At 36.1% G+C, this 23,591-nt stretch overlaps 1 protein-coding gene and 1 long non-coding RNA gene across 13 annotated transcripts in view; both read right to left on the bottom strand.

The window, feature by feature from the left end:
• Positions 1 to 93: 93 nt before the first annotated feature.
• The window catches only part of SLC4A7 (solute carrier family 4 member 7), a 135,428-nt gene continuing 111,930 nt past the window's right edge, over positions 94 to 23,591 (bottom strand). For 8 of the 12 annotated variants that reach the window (XM_072033453.1, XM_027451086.3, XM_027451084.3 and 5 more), the window contains 13 exons: positions 21,659 to 21,792; positions 20,887 to 21,132; positions 15,030 to 15,135; positions 13,080 to 13,241; positions 12,050 to 12,163; positions 11,447 to 11,608; positions 10,915 to 11,166; positions 8,772 to 8,840; positions 8,196 to 8,369; positions 7,813 to 7,944; positions 7,017 to 7,117; positions 5,183 to 5,290; positions 94 to 4,522 (listed from right to left, as the gene is read on the bottom strand). In XM_072033453.1, coding sequence (XP_071889554.1) covers positions 4,441 to 4,522; positions 5,183 to 5,290; positions 7,017 to 7,117; positions 7,813 to 7,944; positions 8,196 to 8,369; positions 8,772 to 8,840; positions 10,915 to 11,166; positions 11,447 to 11,608; positions 12,050 to 12,163; positions 13,080 to 13,241; positions 15,030 to 15,135; positions 20,887 to 21,132; positions 21,659 to 21,792 — 1,842 coding nt within the window. In that variant the 3' untranslated portion in view covers positions 94 to 4,440. Of the gene's footprint in view, positions 4,523 to 5,182; positions 5,291 to 6,730; positions 6,783 to 7,016; positions 7,118 to 7,812; positions 7,945 to 8,195; positions 8,370 to 8,771; positions 8,841 to 10,914; positions 11,167 to 11,446; positions 11,609 to 12,049; positions 12,164 to 13,079; positions 13,242 to 15,029; positions 15,136 to 20,886; positions 21,133 to 21,658; positions 21,793 to 23,591 lie in introns of all 12 variants that reach the window. The other 4 variants (XM_038173785.2, XM_038173786.2, XM_038173787.2 and 1 more) reach the window with 2 other exon arrangements.
• Positions 15,142 to 20,880, bottom strand: LOC140001582 (uncharacterized). Its single transcript, XR_011806932.1, has 4 exons — positions 19,022 to 20,880; positions 18,845 to 18,909; positions 18,597 to 18,689; positions 15,142 to 18,490 (listed from the first exon to the last, which is right to left on the bottom strand). It is a non-coding gene; the product is annotated as an uncharacterized lncRNA (long non-coding RNA).

The raw sequence follows: 23,591 nt of genomic DNA, 5'->3' as shown, positions 1-23,591 counted from the left end.
CGCCGTTGCCATGGGCACGCGGACGCCGCTGGCCCTGACATGGCTGCCACGGGCACAGCCCGGCCCGCAATAAAAACGCCAAAAGCCCTCAGATTTATTGTTCGGTTGATTTTTATTGCTTTTACCAACTGTCCGAAACATTACAAAAGATAATTTTATTCTACCAGTAATTAAAACAATAAAGGCTGGATCTTTCACATCAAAGACAAGTCTGAGAGTCGTGTTTTCTACAGGAACTGAATAGCGAGCGGTTCTACATTTGGAATAACGTTGTCACTGGCTTTGGATTTTGTTAAATTAAAAAAGCATCATTGTAATTAGAAAAACAGTCATAAAAATTTGAACCGTACAGTTATCACATTTCAAATAATCAGCGTTAAGATCAAAATCGTAGTTCAGCTACAGATGCTGAACCATGGAAGACCCAGTTGCGCAGGAGTATCAGCAACGATAGAAAGAAAACCCATTATAAATCACGTGTCTTGTTGATAAATCATCATTTAGAAAAGTACTGATTTTCAAACTCAGTCATTATTCCAAATAAACGTCAACAGATACTAAATTCAATATGAAAGTGTCTTTAGATTAACTTCAACGACAACTAAGAAGTTCCTATAAGTTTTCACTAAAAAGTTACAAAATAAAATTGACTTAAAATTCTAAGCAATTTGCTTTGTATTTATAGCACTACTTTTACACTGACTCAAAGCTGTGTGCTTCTAGTCTTAAAATCTGCTGTAAAATAAATTACTGTTGGTATAAACAAAGTATTTCACACGTTTGTACTGTACTTGATAATGAATTTGAACTAGATGAGTAATTAAAACATTACTAATCACATACAGCAAAATGAAAACTAAAATCATAGCGATGCTCATCTAACAGACTACATTTCTGACCCAAAAATCATGAACCATTTATCTTCTGATTTACAGAATGTATGTACAAGATAACCCTTTAAAATGGTGCAGGCTCTGTGACATGACACCAATTTGTTACAGATATATTTTACAACAAGTTGAACCTGTCTTTGCAAAGGGCACAAATTAGGAAGCTACCATATAAAGACAAAGATAGAGGTGAAGTAGATGAAAAGTTATTGGAGAGCTTTCATTACATATAGAAAAAATGGCCAATACATTTGGTTGAAAAATCCCACTAGGGCACCAAATTCTATCCTAACAGGCTTTACGACGACAAACTTGGCAATTTGGAACATTTCACTAAATAACAATGTAAGATGTCCTGTTACAGCTGCAACATTAATCTAGGAAGAAACTATAATGAACTTGGGCATATGTAAACAGAATGAAATCGTAATACACATGAAAAGTACTAAAGAGTTTTGTAGAACATAATTTAAACAGGAGACTGCATTTTCTCTGAAATATTTTAGATGATAATTTAAATGGAGTGGTCAAAATTAAGACCTACACTTTATGTAAACATTCATATTTATAAATAAATTAGAAAAAGAAAAGGGAAAAAAAAAAAAAAAAAAAAAACAGGGACTTCCTGAGGTGGCTCTGCAGCCAGATACACAGTAGCACTAAGCTCCATTCCGGGAAACCAAGGCATCTAAAAAAAGTGCAGGGTTGTTTATTTTCTTAACTGTTGGAATGGAAATATATTGGCTTAATTTTTATAGGGCTTAATCCCTATGAAAGAATCAGTGCACAGTATTTATCACTGTTCTTTTGTACCCATTAAGGCAAAACATAAATCTACATATGGTCTGTTAATTATATCATTAGCTGTTTTACTTTAATACTATGCACAATTTTAAAGCAGAAGTGGTGTAAAATGAGCAGCAAATTACTTAACCATAAGTTATCAATGGGTTTTTTATGCACTTAATACCAGGTCTTCTTGTATTTGTGTGGGGTGGGAAAAGTGCAAGCATAACGTACTACTAACAAAGAACACTGGAACTAAAGGTCACTGTAAACTGCTTTGCAAGTCATAGTACTTCTGGCACTGATTTAAATGTCTACACAATTAATGAAGAAATACTTTGATTAGACATGTGGACCTTTTTTTTATTATTATTAATATTAATCCACTAGAGAAAAGCCCACTTCTTTTAATATTGGCCCAAACTTAACCCTTCAGAAGAAGCCAGTTAAAAGATGTGCAGCACCAGGAAACCCTGATTTCTGGCATTAAAGAGTTAAAAATCTAAGAGGCTTATACTAATTTTTGGGGGGTCTTTGGAAATCACTGTAGGGCTGTGAACATGAAGTGTAAAATACTAACAGGAAGACTTGTACATGAGTAGTGTACTGTGGATAACACTATGTAAACTGCTCAAAATAGTATTTTCCCACTTTCACCAGGAACTAACTAACAGTCAACAACTGTGGTTTACTTTTTTTTTTTTTTTTTTCTTTTTCATAACGCTAAATTTTTGGAAAACCATCTGCCATACTTTTATTGCATCTCAGTTTGACTAGACGGAAAGCACAGGTATTTTCTGACAGAAAACATACTCAAGGTAAGGCACAAGCTACACTACTACATCTAAGGAAAAAGGAGCATCAATACAGGCCATACACAGTATTAGTCAAATCGGTAATGCAGACCTCACTTTTTTTCCCTGACCTGAGCCTTCATCATGACAGTTTGGGTAGGACTACTCATATTGCTGTACGTTATGATTTTCAGTAAACTGCCTTATCAATTCAGCCAAATGGAAAAGAACATAAAACAACAACAACTACATTATATGTAAAGCAAAAGGTAACAGTGCGTGTAACTTAAAAGCTGTTTTTAAATATTTCCACTTATTCTCACTGATTGGTTTATTTTGTAACATACAATCATCTTCTGTCCAAGTGTCAATTCTCTGAAGAGCACCAGAATTCCACCTTAAATGGTGTTTTCAGATGAACTCCACCCTCTTCCAAAATCTTCTCCTTTTGCTTTTGTTGAGAATTTTACCATGCAGCCCATGGTAAAACTCCCAACTTTGCTAAAAACAGAATTAAGCAAGCAGCCATAGTCTCGGTTTGACATTCACACAGATCTCAATTAAAGCCATTTTAACACATTCAGAAAGGGCTGGTATCACTTCAGAAAATAGACCATTTCAGGAAATAAAGTCAAGAAACTAAGGCATAAGGCAAAAAGAAAAAAAAATAATGGACACTGCAGCAGGTAAGCAATCAAGATTTTCATTTACACATAAAATTCTCATTTGAGATATTATAATGCTAAACACTAGACCTTGAAAATAAGTACAATAAAATGCACTGACTGCATTTTTATCAGTGAGCCCCCAAAAATCCCATTTACTTTAATAAATGAATATTTATTTTTTCAATTGTTCTAACATGATAAAATTTTATACTAATTAAAATAAATAAAATGTTTAAAATTAAGTTGGTGTGCTATCATATATGCCCTTTACAATGGAGAAGATCAGAACTGTACAAACAAATACCACACGCAATTTGTAATCCATAAAATAATACTGATCATAAACCTATCACAGAATTAAACCATGGCAAATTTAATCAAATACACAGTGAATTTTAAAATGAATTAAGCAAGAAAAATATTTTGATGAGGACAAGAAATACTCTGAAATGTCAGTCTTACAGTTGAGTATATCAGGTTTTCAAAGTCAGTGGAAAACGTAAAAACAGGAAAACAATTCAAGAGTGCTAGTGTAGCAAGTATGTATGACTTCCTATAGACCAAATTGCTATCTGTAAATCCAATTTATATTGTGTAAACATGGAGTTTCCAGAATGGCAAATACTGACTTGGGATTGTAACTATAGTTACTGCACTCATACTGCTACTGAATGACAATGAAAAATCAAGAGTGTATTTTAAAAAATAGTAGCAGAACAGAATATTTACATATATTTTAAGGATTGATTAGCCACCTGACTTAGGGCTCTAGGCCATGTCTGTAAAATATGAGTGACAGAATCCAAATAACATTAGCATGTAGTGGAGACATAAAACACAGTAGTTCATGTTAACAGCACATTAATAATTGATCTATGAAATCACAAAAAAATACCCTGCAAAAACAAGCAGTAATTTCCTGCACAGAAAACAAACTTCTGTAGCACATTATAAACAGAGGTATTGCAAAATTCTAAGCAATGTGGACCAGTAATCATCAGCAAAAGCTGACTTAACTTTTATGCACATACTGATTATTGAAAATAATATGCATTCATTACAATCTTCCTATTTAAAAATTAAAATAAAACTTCCGATAAAATAAATAGCTGAAGTGTGATTACCACTCATCTGACTTGTAGGAAAATCTTCTCCTTATGTAAGCATATCTACAGTGCCCTAAACAATGGCAGAATTAAATACATATTACTTAAATTGGAAATCACACTTCAATGGTGTAATACCCTACAGTGATATATACACACGCACAAATACACACAATTAATTCCCCTTGGTTCAGTTCTATAAAGATGTTTCAGCATCCACGTATTTCACAACAGGTGCATCTTCTACATTTATTTTCACACTTTCCGGCTTCTCAGGGCTGTTGAAAGTAAAGATGATCATGATCATTTGAGATACGGTTCACATTACTGAAGGTTGCTTATCAAACATTTCATACGTAACAGTCAACACAGCACTTTATTCAAGTATATTTCTTATACAGCAAAGATGATATTTCAGTCAGGTTTAATTTGTAGAGAGTTTTAAAGTGTGCGGGGGGGGGGGGGGGGGAGGGGAGGGGTAGTGGGGATACATGACACCAAAAAAACACCAACCCAGGGAAGACCCTACCAGCGTACCAGTGAAAGTGCTGGACTTACCTTTTATTCCCACTGGCATTTGTAATATTTAGGAACAAACAATTCCCATGCTCGTACACAGTCTAATAAAACTTATAGAAACCCTAAACCCAGAGTAGCATACAGTTGTATTAAGCAAATTAAGAGTAGCAATTAAGAGTAGCTTTAAAACTATAATAATACATTTAATAAAACAACTAGAATTCCTTAGACATTGTTTAACGTCAGCGTAGAAAGAAAAAATTAAGTTCAAATTCAAGTTCCCTGCAAGTGAAAAGTAAATGCAAATCTATAAACCATGTATGCTCATTTTTTGAGATATATTTCAAGAAATACAAGCACAGCTATTAGCTGCTAAACACAAGACAGTAGTTAGAAAATGCGTGAGTAATTATAGCTACCTCAGGTTAGCTCTGGTTACTTTGGCATTCTCAGAATTCATGGAAAGAGCCTTCCACTGTGCAGTTTTGGCCATTTCGTCTGATATGTTTACAATTGAGGGATCAACGCTAAAGAACAAACATACTTTCTGGTTAGTATTCAATACCTTGCAACAGCATTATACTTATCGTCACTCATCAATTACATCAGTTGTGCCTTCTTTGAATATTTACGCAGCCACAAGTTGAATTCACCCCTTAGAAAGGTATTTAAACAAAAATTTGAAAAAGTTTAACTCGCTTGTGCAGCCTTAATCATCTATCATAAAGCAGTTTCTCACATAGATATCACTACAAGATTGTGACCATCTCTTTTCTGAATAATCTGTAACTTCAGAAAACTAATTCGGCATGTTCAGGAAAAATGCAATTAATCATACTGTTCTGCTAATGCTTTCATAGATCAGAATTATTTTAGACAGTTTCCAGGAAATAATCAAGTGCAAAAGAATAGATGTTAATAAAAATCTCAAACTGGTAATTCAGTTGAGGTTAAAAAGTAGTAAGAGTCTATAAATCTCAGTATCTGGACCTTTTCATTTTACCTCCTGCAGAAGTTCAGCCTCACAGGTGGTAAGCTTTCAAAACCAACAAGCTTCACACATCTACATGTAAAGACAACTTCGGTGTTGCCTGTAGGTATGTATTTTGTTCTGTTCCACACTTAAGCTTCAGAATCTACCCCAGAGGATAAGATCTTTCAAATTAGCACAGAAACATTTCAAAGTTTGTATGTTTTTGTTTTATTTTGTTTTGCTTGTTTTTTGAACTCAGGAATCCCCACACAATGCAAGACAGTAAAATATATAGTAAATACATAAGCACGCAGTTGGGGAAATCATAGTTCTGTTGTGAAAGTAATTAGCATCTTGATTTAAAACAAAATGCTTTTGTTTTAACAAAGTGCCATTGTCATTTGAGTTGCTGAAGTTGGATTAAGCCTGCTCTTAATGTAGTCAATAGGACTCAGCAGGAATATCTATCTAACCCCAAAATCTGCCTGTTCCCAACCCAGGTCAGGATAGACCTCTAAAGCCCAATTTTTAAACCTTGGCACCCTTAATACTAGAGAGTTTAAAAAAAAAAAAAAAAGCTGACGAGCTATTTATCTATCACATCTTCCAGGTGTGTTGGCAGCTGTAAAATACCTTGCTACTAATCATAACAGTTCAGTATTAAGAGATACATACTGACGCAAAATGCCTTCTACTGCTGGAAGAATCTTTTAATCTGTGAAATTCCAGTACTTCCTTTTCTGGAAGAGAATTGATAACCCCACTGCACTCACATTTATGTTAAGAAAATAGTCTTCTTAAGCAACAAGGCTACCTGTAAAACATTTGGTTTTTAGAAATTACAGACTTTAGCCCTCACTTAAATAAACCATCAAAGAACTGCACACTTAGACTTTGTCTGAAAAATCCAAGTGGCTGGTAAATATATGGCTCAACTGATGCTATTAGTTGTATTTCATGCATAGTAGCACGCAAGTACTCCATGAAAACTGACCAAGGAAGCTTCTTCACCTTGAGTACAGCTGGTTGAAATTGAGTCATCTGATCTGTTCAAGATGGTCACGTAAATTTATCATTAAGATGCAGTTTTAAAGAAGAAAAAAAATAAACCAACAAAAATGCCACTTTAACACCATGAGATATACCTTAATACTTCCTAATCAAGGAAGAGTGACAAGCTTGGGGAAAAAAAAATTAAACTTATACACAACTAACTCAGCATAAAGCAAATTATGTTATTTGATACAAAACCTTTTAAAAAGTCCTGCATTTTTTTTTACCTGTATTTTAGGGTTTTTACGGGAAAATTCAAGACATTTCCTTCTCCATATTGAAGGTGTACGCTTTCATTGTCCCCTGTCTGAAGCATTCTCTCTGCTTCCTGTAAATTTCAAGTAAACATTTGATAAAATTAGTCATGTAGCAGAGATAAAACAATTCTCACACTGACAATGTATTTCAATAGGGGTATGGGGGTTCCCTGTAGGTACTGTAATTCAAGCAAGACATCTAGTTATGACCTCCTTTGCTATTACAAACATGTAAACTGGGGAAGAGGGTGTTACTTTTTAAGTTTAAGGAATTCAACTTGTTGGTGTACAGTTAGTGGAGACTTTTATGGAGAAATTATGCAAGTGCATTATTACCAACTAGCAGTTGTTTTTAACTACCACTCTGCACACAAACACAAGCAGAATGTCCCTTATATGGTAAACAGCTTTGTCTCTACTTTAAGCAGAGTAGATCCCTACTCCACTGTGTTTCTCTCTCATCCATTACCCACCTTCACACCTGATGAAAAACAAAGGCAACAACATTTTGTGCCAAGAACCCGTTCTTTCTAAACCGTTTGCTAATTTTCATCACAGGGAGTCATAACTCATAATAGCATCCTCAAAATAGTAACTTTTCTTAATTGCCAGTAATTGTTCTCTATCATTAAATCTCATTAGTGGAAAACTTCAAAACGTGCGTTTGGTTATAAAGTCATATGCTCATGGCACTTAAAATCCTTTGTGTCATTAAGCATTTTCTAATGATTTATAACATGCTCAGTTTGAGTGGTTTTACACTTACTGCCTTCTCTTTTTTCTTTTTGTCGTCTTCTTTCTTCTTTTTACTTTCTGGCATAAGATCATCAAGCCAGCTAAGCTCTCTTTTGGTGAAACATAAATCCATGAGCTTGCGAATGAACACTAATGCTAGAACCTTAAGGGAATCATAAACAGAATAATTTATATTAAACTACCGAAATTAAGAAAAATGCACATGCACTTCTAGTATATTCAGTATTTTTAACTGCAGCCTTTTTTTTTTTTTTTATAATACTAGTTTTTACCTTACTGAAAAGCTGGATCATTTCCCCTTCCCTCTTAAGGTAGTAACACATTCTGGGGAGATACTGGATGATGATGCACACGCTCTTGGCAAATGATTAACTTGTAGAACGGATAACTTACCATCATAGGGAAAACAACAGCAGCTGCAGAGGCTTTAATCACCCACAACAGAACAAGACAAGTGAGCTGAATAACTGTAAAGATATGGACCTTCCAGAGTGGTACATAACGTAGATATATCAGGTCAGGTTGATGTTTGGCAGGCATTCCAAACAGTTTTATACGGTCAAAAAACTGCATTGAAAAACAAAAACATCCTTCAGTTAATGATTTTCTTCCTCTCCAAAACAAACAAACACTCCAGAAAGATAAATTTATCCCAACTAAAATACTAACAAAGGACACTGAAAATTCAAGGAGGTGTGGTTGGGGGCTGTTTTGTTTTCCTCTTAACCATTAGTACTAGAACATTTTAAGAGTATTTCAGAAAATTTGTTGTTCAGCTACACTACTAAAATAATAAACGCAGAACAAATGAGAAGTGAAGACAGTGGCCACTCAACATGACAGGAAATTATCTTACATCCTTAGGATATTATCCTACATCCTACTCTGAAAATAAATATTGGCTTACGTTATTGATGCTTCTTTTCTTGTAGTGGTAAAAACAAATTGTTCCTTAAAATCGGATTTTACCTGAATGCCTTTTAATGAAGAAACTCCCATGTAGAGAAAGACACCATACAAAACTGGCATTGGAATAAACTGCAGAAGAAAAAGCACCAGTTACTTGGAGAATCAACACGACATACCATTGCAGTCCATATTAGTGAAATACATTATCTGTTTTTACATCGTATTTTTACCTACGTGAAAAAATTGTACAGACTGAAGCTCTATTTATAGAGAAAATAAACACAGCAGTCAACAGCAAAAAAAAAAAAAAAAAAAAAAAAGCTGGGAGGTGGTGAAGGTCCTGTGTTCTTCCCATAGATCTACTATTAAAGTGTGTCATCATGATTTAAAAAAAAAAACTAGTAAGAATGGACAGTCTAGACTGAACATTTTCTAGGTTGCTACCAATATTTCTATTAACGCTAAGGATGTTGGTTTAGGTTCCTACTTGATAGGAAGTGCATTGAGACTACCACCTTCATGAAACTGCCATATGAAGCTTGCCGTATTTTCTTTTCCCCCCTCACTAAGCTGGTGTTTCGGGATCTGCTAAAGCAAAAAAGAAACCATATCCAGTGATCTATAAAAATCTGTTCATTTTTCAAGGCTAAATATTTCTCCAGTAGTAAGATTTAAACTGATCTTCCTAAGATAATGAAGTTGTTCACTAATTTTAGTGGCAGTTCCATCAAGCCTCTGCAGCCTACCGAAAGCAGACGAGGCTTGCTTTGCCCCCAAATTCATGAAAGATCTGAATAAAGGACAGTCAGGATGTAATTGGAAGCCTTAATAAAAACTGCTGCTATCAAGACTGAACAAAAGCCTTTATCGAAACTTAAAATAGTGTGCAATAAAACTATGCCTTAGGGATTTATTACTGTGTGTGTATATATAGAAGATGGTATCTTCATCATGAGCTACGTAATTTGATGTGCTAGTACTTCTTCAGCATTAACTTCTGCATTAAATCAGCATATATCAGCACATGGAACAAAAACACAGCAGCTTAAAAATTCAAGCCTTTCTCTTATTTCTTGATTTTGAACAATAACAGCTGTTTACAATGAAAAAGAAAAGTATTTCAGAGTGACTTGTAGTAATCCCATTCCTATTACACTGGATCCCACAGCAAATTAAAGTATTAGTTTCCAAGAATCAGTTGTTAAAAAGTGCAATAAATATCAGGCTTCAACAATCAGCACCTTTACTTAGTGCTTTTGAGCAACAATAAATCTATTTTAATATTTCTGCTTTTGATTCTGGCAGTTTCCATTATACAGCTCAGCTCTTGGTAGCTTTTCTACCAGGGATTGTCTTATCTGAGTATATATATTTTAAATACTGCTTTATTTTATTCAGACCTCTATGGTCTTTAACAAGCATAAACGATCGGTTATTAAAAATTTATGATATGTAGTCCTAATAATAAACTATAGCTATGTGTTCATAGATCTATTTCCTCCCATTACCCCATCTTAAACAGCCATTAGAAGCTACCTTTTTGTGAAATGAGTTGTGATCTATCTTCTACAAAATTCTTCACAGGTATTGGTAATTATGCAATTCTATGCCACAACTGATATTTTGACAAATGATTTTCTCTCCTAACTACTGAAGTCAGCACAACAAAACAGAAGTGAAACTTATTTTACTCTTATCTGAGCAAAAAGCTTACTGAACTGATAAAAATTCAGAGGCAAAGTGTCAGCTGAGGCCACAATCTGACCTGCAGAATCTCTTATTACACCATGATGCTGTGTAAGGTCATCTCAACACTTTAAACCTCAAAGGCAGTTTAAAAAGCTGGAAAATAAAGAAAAGTGAGCAATGTCATTTCTGATGATCACTTCTAGTACTGTGTGTTTCTGCTTCTTTGGCCATATTACATTACTTCTGTTCTAGTGACTTTATCACTCTCTCAATTTTTAAAAAAGATTGCTAGCAGGAAAATTTGGTAACATGGACAAAGATTCTTCTCTGCTCACTACACTTCTAGCTTGTTCAGTTTTCTTGCGTCTTCCTCCGTTGTTTCTATTCATCTAACTCGATAACAAGTCTAGATATGTTTTACTTAACATAATAAAACTTGGTAACGTCACAAAAAAATAAATCACAAAAGGAAAGTACAAAGAACAAAAAAAAATATGAGAATAAACTCTTTTACCTTTAACACAGAGGTCATGAACACTGAAAGACCCATGAGGACAAAAATCATCAATCCTGTCACTCGCTGCTCCCGGATTCCCAAAAACTTTGGTTGCTCTCCCGGTGCAGAGCACTCAGATTCAACTTTCAGGCTGTTAACATGACTTATGGACAGGACAGTTGCTGCGACAAACCATGGTAAACCCATGATAGAACATACACCCAACATAACACCAACCATGAACAGATCAAGATGATAACCACAGCCTTTCTGTAAAATTAAGCAAAGAAATGAATCATTTGATAAAGTTTGTACTATATTACTATACAAGATTTATAAACATAGTTGGTAAATAACATATTACTAAAAAAGTTAAAGACGTTGGAAGGGCCCAAAAAATTAGAGTTGTTCTTTGCATTAGTCGATATGTATGTTTATATAGCAGCTGCTGGTAATGTTTCACAGACTTACAGAATTAACCTACATATAATTTAAAATAAACTCGACTTACAAAAAATTAAGAGTTTTGTGAAAATGGATATGCTTTTACCTTCAGTTTATGCTCTTTTCTGTTTATAATAACAGCTGTTATTTGTTGATCCATGAAAATGAGAATCGTACAGAGTAAGGCAGGAACCGCAGCTATCAGCAACGTCCACCAAGGATTGCCTCCAAGAGGATCTATGAACCATCCTCGGTCTTTTCTCGTGGGCTGATAAAATAAATAAGAATTAATTCACTAAAACTTCAGATTTCATTGCAACAAACATTAGCTGCAATGAACAGGTCAGTAGTCTTATTAAACGTGAGCTTAGATTTTTCTTCCCGTATCTCTGATAAAAATACTGACTAGCTGTTAAACATGAACAGCTTGAATGAAAACATGAGACTTGAATGAAAAAAATTAAAATAATCCATTGCATTCATTGACTTCTGCACATTTGCACAAAAGGATACATCCTTTTCAGTGATACTACAATGTAAAGCATAGTGGTTTATTTCACTAGAGACATACGCTCAGAAAAGAAGAGAGATTAACAACTACAATTTAAATAAAAAAAATAAAATCCTCTTTCAATTCAATTCCATTGTTCTATTGCCTATAAAACTTCAAGAATTAAAAAAGTTTATTTTAAAAGGTTTTGTTTCTTACTTCAAATTTCTCTGGAACATGAAGCTTAGGAGAAGGTACTCCTACAAGATAGTCAATCAAAACCATGATTACAATGGTCAGAAATACTGCAAAGTCACTGATGGTAGAACGCACCTATAAAGAAAAGATCTGTTAACTCTTGCTGTTTCATCATTACAATTGGCACATATAGAAAGAGAATTTTCTTCCCTATGAATACTGAAGTCTATTTATATTCTACTACACCAATAAATATTATGTTTATTTCCTTTTTTATATTTTAGCTGCCTGCCAGAATAGCATAAAGTTGGAAAAGCTCAGTATTCTCTACAACTGTTGATCTGATGATCTTATTTAACTACCACAAAGAAACAAACTGCTCCAAATTAACGCCTTTCTCATCTTTGTCCTCTCTGGCCTACTAAGAGGATGGGCCATCACAGCTAGTCTCTTGTAGCTTCATTCAGTAAAACCACTGAATTGTTCTCAAAGATGACTTTCTTAAGCATTAGGAACACTGTGTAGGTATGAGTTGAGGTTCAGAGAAAAATCTACCCCCTTTATTTTGACTAGTAGAAACAAGTCCAAGGATAAACAGTAAATTTTAATCATTATATTAACATCTGTTAGAAATAGTCATTCCCTCAGGAACCACTCAGAACTCTTCTGACATCATCAGCTTAGAGAAAGCAACCAGTTGTTCTGTATGACTAGATGAGAGGGAATTGTGTGAAAATAATCACTCCAGATGATACCTGACAATACCTACTAATGTGGAAAGACAAACACTTAGGTGTTCTAATGTTCAGAGTAAAAGAAATTCAGTTCTGAAAATTCTACTCTTCTTTCTTGTAACAAAATTCTAAAATGTTTTAATTTTCTGAATTATTAGCTAATTTTATTTTTAATCGCTTTTCTGTCTTAAAAATGTGGTTAAAGCTGTTCTCTCAGAACAAAGTTCTGAAGAAAAAAACAAAAAACAAAAAACCAAAAAACCTCTGCTAAGTTATACTGATCTACTTAGTACAAAACAACAGTCATGTCTAGTTACCTTAGTTGGGAAATAGCGTTTGGTCTTGAATTGCTTAAGGAAAGAGGAGAGGAAAAACGTTGTAAAGAATAATATGACAGACCAAAAGAGAACATCTGGAATATATGGTCCATGATGGCCACAAGCTGATCCACGAAACACACCATGAAATTCTAAACATTCCTGCAAAGACAGAAAATCCTTAAATTTCTAGTCATGTACAGTATTCAACTTATTTTTTTTTTAACCCTACCAATAAAAAACACACACAAAAATGTCCACAATATCCAAAAGGAGGTTCCTTCTTTCCTCCATCAGCACCTCATCCTGAAATGCCAGAAGTTTGTGTACTGTCAGTTGCGGAAGAGCCACTGTAACAATTACTCATTTCAGAATTCCAAAGATGCCCCAACATTCATCTTTTACGTTCACCTCACTTCTATTCTATTTTTCAAAGCACCACAAGACTGAATGAGTAAATGAGTTTAGTTGAGGACTAAATCCAGGAAAGCAGACTACTCAACATCAACTTTCAATTTAATGAACATAAACATGAGATCTCCCCAGTTTCTCCCACGTCTTTAGTCTCGAGTTTGTTTTGTCCTCATATGGTTAAGGAAAAAAAAAAAAAAAAAAACCAGGATTCTTTCAAAATGAGATTAACCAAATTGGTAGAAATAAACATTCTCTTAAAAGTAAAATATAATAAAATAAAAAACAGAAATGAGTGAAATAAATAAAAAAAATAACATCCTTAGATAACCCCTACCCAAAAGGCTCAGTGAAATGCCAAGTGAATAATTAAAAGCAGACACAAAGTACTAGGAATGAACAAGCCAATTAAGCAAATAGCTGGAAGGAGCAGTCTAGTCCTTACACAGGCTTTTTTTTTTTTTTTTTGAAGTAACCTATTAAAAAAGTTTCCCCATTAACTACCAATTTTGATTGTAAGCACCACAAAATCTTGGATCAGTCCTACCCATGGGAAGAAAAAATGTTCAAGAAAAAAAGTATATAAAATAAACAAATAAATCTAAAGTATTTATAACAAATTACCTTCTGGGTAGAAGGCAAAAATTGCCTTCCTATGTAATTATGGCAGACTAGGAGCCATTGCTAGTATGTAGAAAATACTACAGCTAAAAAACTCTAGTACAACACTGAGGCTTTTAATAGTTTTTGCTGTACAGAACACATCCTGATTTCCCTATGAGCCTCTAGGCTCAGACACAAGAAGAGCCCAGACACAGGTATCTTAATTTTATATATTCTGAGAAGGCTTAAGGAGGCATACAACACTAGCAAATACAGTGCAAAATCTACAGCAGATCTAAATCATACAAAATATGGGCGTAGTCCAGGTGCTAGGGTGCAAGGGTAAACAGATGTGGCTGAAAATATCATGTTCAGAAAGTAATGCTTTAAGGCTTAGTCTTTCTAACAGCCCTCCCATCTTTTTTTAACCTTCAGTTTTCCAAACAATCAATTTTTAGGTATTTGCTCACTTCACCTCTGTTGTGAGTTTTATACCAATATCTAACATCAACTTAAGAAATGTGTCTGCTGGCATATTTTAACTTCAAGTTCCGTCTTCACATCTTATAAAAATATTTACCCATCCTTTGCAGAAAACTGAAAGTAAGTATATCCCCTGTTTATTCATCTCATCACATTCATCTGCACTTCAGAAAGAAGACTGCTCTGTCTACCAGTATTGAAGTGGCTACCTCAGGCAGCCATTTAAGACACTACAATTTAATATCATTTAATGTCACTTATCTAAAACAGTACAATGACTGCTTAAAAACATTATTGGAGGAATAAAAGTATTCAAAATACATTTTTTTTAAGAAATCAGTCCTTGCTCAAAGTGAGAAAGAAACCAGATGAAATATATTAACAAGACCAGTATTGTGTGGTTGTTTGTTGTTGTTTTTTATACATACAAATATATAACTTTTAGATACTCACAGATACTGTAAGGTTACTCCATACAATAGTTTCCACAGACTTATTCATTTTCCCCCAGACCCGCAAGGTTTCGTTGCTAGGGTTCTGAGGCTCAGAGCACACACATCTGAAGGGAAGAAAGAAAGAAAGAGTTAAAAAAAAAAGATAAGCTTTTAAGCACAAAAGTGACAAACACACTGATCTTAAGTAATTTCAAAAAATCCTGAGGAGCTTAAGCCAGAGTTTATCCCAACCTTCTACAAAACAAGCAAAGCACAGGGCTGACATGAAATGAATTACATTTTTTTCCCATGGAGGAGGTAAAGGAGATAAAACATGTTGCTAAGAAGTAAATGCACAGCAGTTTCTACAGATTGGACAAAATCTAGCCCATGTATTTTAAAGAGTTAGAAGCAGAAAAGACATTAACTTAAATATGTGACTGATCTGCCAGTTTTTAAGTATATTACCTGAAAATAAAATTAAATAGATGATATATGCAGATATCTATATATTGTGAATCAAAGAAGAAAAAAATCCAAACGACACCACCTTACAACATCACTAAACAAAAATATACTGTGTTATTCATAAAAATTTCCACATAAGGTTTTCTAGACACAAATAGGTTTCTGTGACTGTGTACAAATTGAGGTCTTCAGATTTCTATACAGCATACCATCCTACAGTGAGGCAAAATTCAGTTCCTACCACTGTACACCAACATAAGAGAGAACAGAGACTGGAACTACTACATTTGACTGTCGTCAAAGACTTGGTTTCAACATCCCCATTTCAGAACAGGCACGTCACTAGCCTCTAGAAGTTTCTGAACCATTTCTTTTCAAAACTGTTGGTACCCAGTCATTTATCTTCTATTTTGCATGCCTTCTGATCTACACATGACCAAAAGTGGTCACCCTAAATTTAGACACAATTTGAGTATGTAGTGGGCTAAATGAAGATGTAAAAACATAAATGTCTCATATTTAAAGCATTTGCATGTATCTGTTTTTATAACTTTATGTACAAGTAAAAGTGCTCCTGCCTACTGCAATGGTTCACAGATCTGTTGGCCTACCGAATTTTGTTGGACAGGTTGACAGCAGTACACATCAGTAAAAGAACACATTGAATATTGATTTTATGAGCTGTTTTCAAATAAAGTTACTGAAGTATACCAAAGTAAGTTTGATATGCAAGTATTTATGTAGAAGAAGAGAATCAGATAATTAGCTAGAAGTCTCAGGTGAAACTTTTTTTTTTGTTGTTTTTTTTTATGAAATTCATCGCAGTACTGAAAAAACAAACAAACAAATAAGAACTCTGGAAGGTAAAACCTGCATCCTAATAGCATGAAGGACTAGAAGGAAAATGCACAAGATGTGTATGGGCAAAACCAATGTAATTTGCAAAGCACGGTATTGAGGAAACTTAGGATGTAAATATACTGTCTTTTGGTGACTGAATTCTAAAGTAACCGCAAAAGAAAATAGAAAAAGATTGGAAAGAAGTAATTCATATAAAGTAGTCACAAACAGAGTAACTTGAGAAAGGAATTGCAACAGTATGATGAAAGGAAAATTAAGCAGCTTTAATCGTTAAAGGCAGTTAACATGAACAAGAACACTGAAGGAAGACCAACAAATTTCTCAACAAATACAATAAAAGAATGCCGCCAAGTAAATAAGTGGAAATCTGGAAAAAAGAAAAACACAGAATACGTAAGAGTATTCCAGACTGTCTTCTGGCTCACTTAGAAGATTACGCTCTGAGGGAACAGAAAAAAAAAAAAAAAGAAAAAAAAGCACTTTTAAAAGGCCAGATTTCCTACATCTTTCCAATAGAAAATCAAACCCCCAAAAAACTGAAGCTTGTGAAATATCCAAAATGACAAGTGTGACTCCACATAAAGCTGAACCAAGGAGACGTCACTCCTTCCTTTCTGCACGCCAATGGGCATGTGCACATAGCACAGCACACAGTCATGGGCCAAGGGTCAGAAAATAACCTACAGGCCAACAGTTACCGACTGGCCTATTTAATGTGCTCCCCAAGGACCTAGTGAGCTGCATTGCCCACTGGCCTGCTCATGACAAAATGGCCTGGATAGATGGACAGCTGTTAAGACAAGAAAGGGAGTGAAAATATCATGTATGAATGGAATGCAAGCAGCAGTCTGAGAGGGTGCATGCCCAGAAGCAATCATGTCACAGAGGAGGATGCAGACCATCAGGTGGCTTAAACAGAGTAACTGAAAAATGACTTTTGGAAATAAATCAAACAAACAAATAAAATATCCTGGACATAAATGCTAATGAAGCATGAATATTTGTAAAGTGACAAGATCCTAGAGTGGAAACACAATAGCTGAAATCTCGTTTGACACCACCAGAAATCTCCCTTGTGTGGATTACTATGACCACTACTTTGGACAGGCAGAGCCACCCCGCTAGTGGGTTTGCCAGCCAGTTTGCCCTCAAGCTAGGGACTGATAGTGCAGGGTACAATGACTCTGTGGTGTAAATGCCTGAAGTAACTAGGAAAATAAAACTAACATTCACACTTTTAAGGAAAAGGTACAGCATTGAAGAGGCTTTCAGGGTAGGGCATAACTGCATTATCTGAGCATTCCCTAGGCTCCCAACCTTAGATGCTATCGCGCTGGGGAAACTTGGTGTGCTAGCTCTAAGGAACACCACGGAGCGTAGAGTGGAGTGGAGACACCACGGCTAGGCTCTGTAATCAGGTGGGGCCTCGATTGTTCTTGTGCACAAAGCTGCACTTTTTGCCACCCTAAGCCAAAGACCTGTCATGTTTTGACAAATGCTGTACCCTAGTGTACTTTTTGCTCATTATAATATCATTATAATACCAAAACACACCTCCATCCCAAAAGCTACCCGCCTCCAAGGTGCGACCACCCCTCACTGAGCATGCGCTCTGAATTTCTCGGAGCCTATTACTTTAAACGGAAACGGGAAAACTTTACACCAATCATAACTAAGATATGCTTGACTAGAGCCACTCAAGCTCCACCTAAAAGATAGAAAATAATATAAATTGGCCCAAGAGAGAGGGGATGTTAGGGAAGATACCATCGTCAGGGGAGATACCATCCCAAGGACATACAACATCCTTAGGACCTCCTGACTCCTGGGATCAGTCGACGGGCTGAGCCTCTCTTCCCCCCCCATTGGGACGCCTTTGGGTGAGATCTGAATAAATCTCTATAGAGTCTTTGATCCTTTTAACACGTTTATTTCTAGGCTGCGCACCTATAACACCTGTAACACCTAGAACACCTGTAACACCTAGAACACCTAGAACACCTAGAACACCTAGAACACCTAGAACACCTAGAACACCTAGAACACCTAGAACACCTAGAACACCTAGAACACCTAGAACACCTAGAACACCTAGAACACCTAGAACACCTAGAACACCTAGAACACCTAGAACCCACACCTAGAACCCACCTAGAACACCTAGAACCCACACCTAGAACCCACCTAGAACACCTAGAACCCACACCTAGAACCCACCTAGAACACCTAGAACCCACACCTAGAACCCACCTAGAACACCTAGAACCCACACCTAGAACCCACACCTAGAACCCACACCTAGAACCCACACCTAGAACCCACACCTAGAACCCACACCTAGAACCCACACCTAGCACCCACACCTAGCACCCACACCTAGCACCCACACCTAGCACCCACACCTAGAACCCACACCTAGAACCCACACCTAGAATCCACACAACACCTAGAACCCACACCTAGAACCCACACCTAGAACCCACCTAGAACACCTAGAACCCACACCTAGAACCCACACCTAGAACCCACACCTAGAACCCACACCTAGAACCCACACCTAGAACCCACACCTAGAATCCACACAACACCTAGAACCCACACCTAGAACCCACACCTAGAACACCTAGAACCCACACCTAGAACCCACCTAGAACACCTAGAACCCACACCTAGAACCCACACCTAGAACCCACACCTAGAACCCACACCTAGAACCCACACCTAGAACCCACACCTAGAACCCACACCTAGAACCCACACCTAGAACCCACACCTAGAACCCACACCTAGAACACCTGTAACACCTGTGTATTTCATGCATACTAGCTTGCTTTTGCAGATAGTCACTATCACCGGCAATCCAAAAGAACCTGATTATCTGTTGCTGTAATAAACCATACTTGATTGCATTGTGATAGCTCTCATTAATGCAACTAGGGTGAGGGTGGTTATCCGTGATAGTTCAGTGTTCTGAATCTAACCAGACCCCCAGACGGTTAATGCATTGTTGGTGAATGTCTGAACGGACCCCCAGGTGGTTAATACGTTTTTGGTGAATGTCTGAGCGGACCCCCAGGTGGTTATTACGTTTTTGGTGAATGTCCGAACGGACCCCCAGTTTTGGTGAATGTCCGACTGGTTCAGTACTCTGAATCCAACCGGGCCTGTAACGGTTAATCAGCTACACCCCTTTAACGCGACAGACTCCCATCTAGCTCAGTCAGCTCTGACCAGAATGTGACTTAGCAGACTGTAGAGAGCCACACAGGTACAAATTAAAACTGAGGCACCCACACGTCCAACAAGAGGGAAGCACCAGCAGCAGAACCTGTGTTCCTCGAAGCACGTGTGACCATAACCCAAATGTCTGGGGTTGGAGGGTAAATACTGGTGTGGGCATGATTAAAGTCTTTTGGGGATTAGTAATAGAAGATGACTTAGAAATGTGTCAGTTCTTACTAGTATTTCTGAAGTGTCCAGCATTGCAGTTTATCCACTGTCTTGCTCATGCTGAATGTATGGATCACCGATTGTCATTTAATTGTGTGTTGGTGATGAATCAAGTTAAAGCTTTGATTCTGATTTGGTTTGAACTAACAACTGAGCAGATTTTTCCACTAACAGCAGGATTTCCTCCTCCTAGCAGGTGTGAGCTGTTAAGTCAATTTATCACATTTCATGAAACAGTACCCTAAGCTTGAAAACTGCACACTGAGGAGCAAAAGACAAAGCAGCAGATCATAGAAAATTATATATATACACACATACACATAAAAATAAATAAAACATCAAGACACATGGTATGACAACTACTCAGTGCTGATTTCACAGTATAAGTGAACTACTTTAATTCAGAAACAGTACAGGTTCACACTAAAAAATAGGTAAGGTGCACAATTCCCATAAATCAAATGTAAAAAGATAGACCTAAATAGCTTATTATATTCCTTAAATGAAATGAAGTTAATTTAGTATTAACAGTTTTACTGTTTATTATTATGATGAAAAAAGATAGTAGCTTTACTAAGGCAGGAAATAAAAAAGCAGCTTCATTTTTTTCTATTATTTTCCTCTCTCTTACGAAAAAAATCTAAATAGTCAAGTATCCCCATAATTGTAGTAGAAAGAAACAGTACTTAAGGATGCTAACTCTGCTCCTATCACAGACAAGCTGAAGAAGCTCTCCATGCCTCAGCTGCCTGGAAATAATCCTCACCAATAATTAGGTGGGGACAACCATCATGATTTCTTGAAGTGGCGAGGCAGAACTCCCATCCAGCTAATGGAACATACTGACTTTTAATCAGGCTGCAGATAAAACAGGCATTGTCACAGCCCCTTATCCCATCCAACCACCCATAGATAACACAGAAAATTCAGTTCCATGGCATCCTGAATAGAATCTTTCTGAAGTTTCTCATGCTCCTACCACCCCCAGCATTCCTCCTACCCTACCACCAAGAGGCAACCGCCACAGTTGGTAAATGGTATGCCAATATAACATTTTCTCTATGTATTTTACTAACAAATAGAAACTCAGTACTTACGAATATAAAGTCAGTTTATCCAAATTATTGTGCATATTGAAGGCATATATTTCTCCCAAATGAAAAAGCTTTTCCAATGCCTCATAAATAAATATGATGCATATAAGCGCTGCAAAAGCTTCCTCTGTAAATCGAGTGATGTAACAGACAAGGCTGCTGGCATCTGTTGCTACAAGCACTATGCATAAAAATGCAGTCCACAGACCAATGCTAGTTCGTAGGGAGAGGTAGGAAAGCTCATAATCCCTGTGTAAAAAAAAAAAAGTCTTAGTTGAGCCTAAAATAACCTATACCATACTATATTTGAAAACGTATACTGAGGCCAAATTCTAGGTATTCACAATGTTTCTCATCCTTGATGTCAGTTTTGAATAAAGCACAAACTTTTCTGTTTCATCTTCCACCAGAGCTGAACAACGCTGCAAGGTGTTTCTAGGATTGAGGGCACACCCACCTGCCTCAAGGAAGCACGATGGGAATGCTCTCTCCAGAAGTACCTGGATGGTTTTTCCTGGAGAGCATCCCTGTTTACCTTTGCAGAATCAAAGCCAATATCTCCGCACAGTTAGAATATACTATTAAAGTCCCATCCACTTCATCACTGATTTTCTCCTCAAAGCTTTGCCAAATCACATGCACAACTCCATCTCCTGCTGCTGTCTTTACATCTTCGTGATCATCCATTTTGAACACATCTGCTTTCAGTTACAGCTATTCTAACAGGCTGGTAAGTGAGAAAGTTCATCAAGCTAATAAAAATATCACTACTTACCTGCAAAATTTAAATAATATTTTTTCAAATACTAGAACTGGTCCGGTGCTCCCCAAAATAGTAAGAGGTTGCCCAGCAAAGAGAGAATAGGCAATCCCAGTTAACGAGGCTCCAAAGAGAGATTCTATTGCACTCTGTTCGGGGGGAAAAGAATCTGCTTTTACTATGCTGCCTTTCAGGTTAGTATTTAGTGCCACATCTGCATAAACACAATTTTAAGATGCATTAATGTACAAACAAGACAAGATGTAAAAACACTACAATTAATATTAGTGTTTCAGACACAAGAATAATTTAACATTGTTTTGCAGTAACAATACCATGGACAAAAGATTTGGAAAGCTTCACTCCTGAGAAACATAAAGCCATCCAAAACCATGAGAACAAGTTACTAGTCCTGCTAGCTATGGAGGAAAAATATGCCAACAATTACTACAAAGAGAAAATAAAATTATGTAGTGTATGGAAAGAATTATCTGTCTCTGTAAAAAAAAAAAAAAATTGCAACATACCTGTACCAAAACATGACACAGTGTGCTGCATCAAACCTGCATCAGTCAACCAAGCATCACAAAAAAATAAAAACTGACAGGAGGTGGTGCAGGGGATAATACTGAACAATATTGGTTTATGTATATGTGACACCATAAATAGATGAACTGTAAACCAATGTCCCACCTGGTAATGCATTTCTTTTTGAGAACTGAAATAAGTATTTTTCTTCAATGAATTGCATGTTTTAAGATAACATTTTCTGCTAAGAAGAAACATTACAATGCACCTCAAGAGACGTGCAGGGCTTTCTAGATCCTAAAATAGTATTCAAGTTACTTTAAAATAGATAACTACACCACTTATAACTATGAAAAGTCAAGAATTAGCAGATTAAAGGGTTTGTCAGGAAATTTACAGGTGTTTGCTATTTTGCAATTCTGTAAGATTAAGAAAAGAAGAAGTATGCAAACTTAAGCCCCAATTCAGGAAAGCATCTAAAATAGGTCCAAAGGGTTTGCTGAACTGGAGCTATTAAACATAAAAAACACAAGTCCTTGGTTAATTATGTTAGAAAAAATATATAAACCCCGTCTCTTGTTTAGCTATTACCTTTTAACTACTGGTTTAGTGAATGCATTAACCTTGGGGCTGTCAGTCAAGGTGGCAGGGACAGGAATACTGTGGAGGTGATGACCTCTGGGAATGTGAGGAAAGGTTTCAAACACAAACTGTGTACCTTACAATGTCAGCTACTGTGCTTGAACATGTGTGTTCAGTAACTAAATTTTATATTCAATGATGCACACCAAGTATCTGAAGGCAGGAACAAACCCACAAACAATTCCAGACAGCTAAAAGAAAGAAGGTATTTAAGAATCAAGCTTTAAGAGGAGCAGATTTTCATAGTTATAAAAGGTACATTCATAAATTACATCAACATTTTGATAACCAGAAGGAAACCCATTCTTACATTAAGAGTGGCAAGAACAGTGCACAGAAAAGATAACTTATTTCTGTATTTGCTATCAGCTTGAAGAGCTACATCAATAAACAAATATCCAAGTCAACAGCATTACGTGGAAGAGAGATAAGTTCACTAAACAGTAACACAGTACAAGCTTAAAAACTTGATTTAAGAAGTATCGTGAAGAACTTTATAGCATAAGCTTTACCAGATTTTTAAACTTTGTAAAGGATATTCCTAAATTTATCTTTTCCCCTTCCCCAAAAGGAGAGAAGCCTTGTTTCTTTGTAAAAGATTTAAAACCAGAAAATACACTTCAAACTAGTTTACTCGCAAACGATTTGACACAGAGTTATTAACATTGCTGACAAAAGTATTATTTCCCTGTCCAAAAACTAAAGTGCAACCAAACATTTGTTTTAATAAAGTTTTGGTGTTGCATACTGCCAAATATAACACTACAATATATTTATG

The sequence above is a fragment of the Anas platyrhynchos genome, chromosome 2 (assembly GCF_047663525.1).
Source record: "Anas platyrhynchos isolate ZD024472 breed Pekin duck chromosome 2, IASCAAS_PekinDuck_T2T, whole genome shotgun sequence".
In the NCBI taxonomy this organism is placed as follows: Eukaryota; Metazoa; Chordata; class Aves; order Anseriformes; family Anatidae; genus Anas; species Anas platyrhynchos.
The sequence above is the reverse complement of the archived record's forward strand: the minus strand, read 5'-3'. Positions and strand labels throughout refer to the sequence as shown.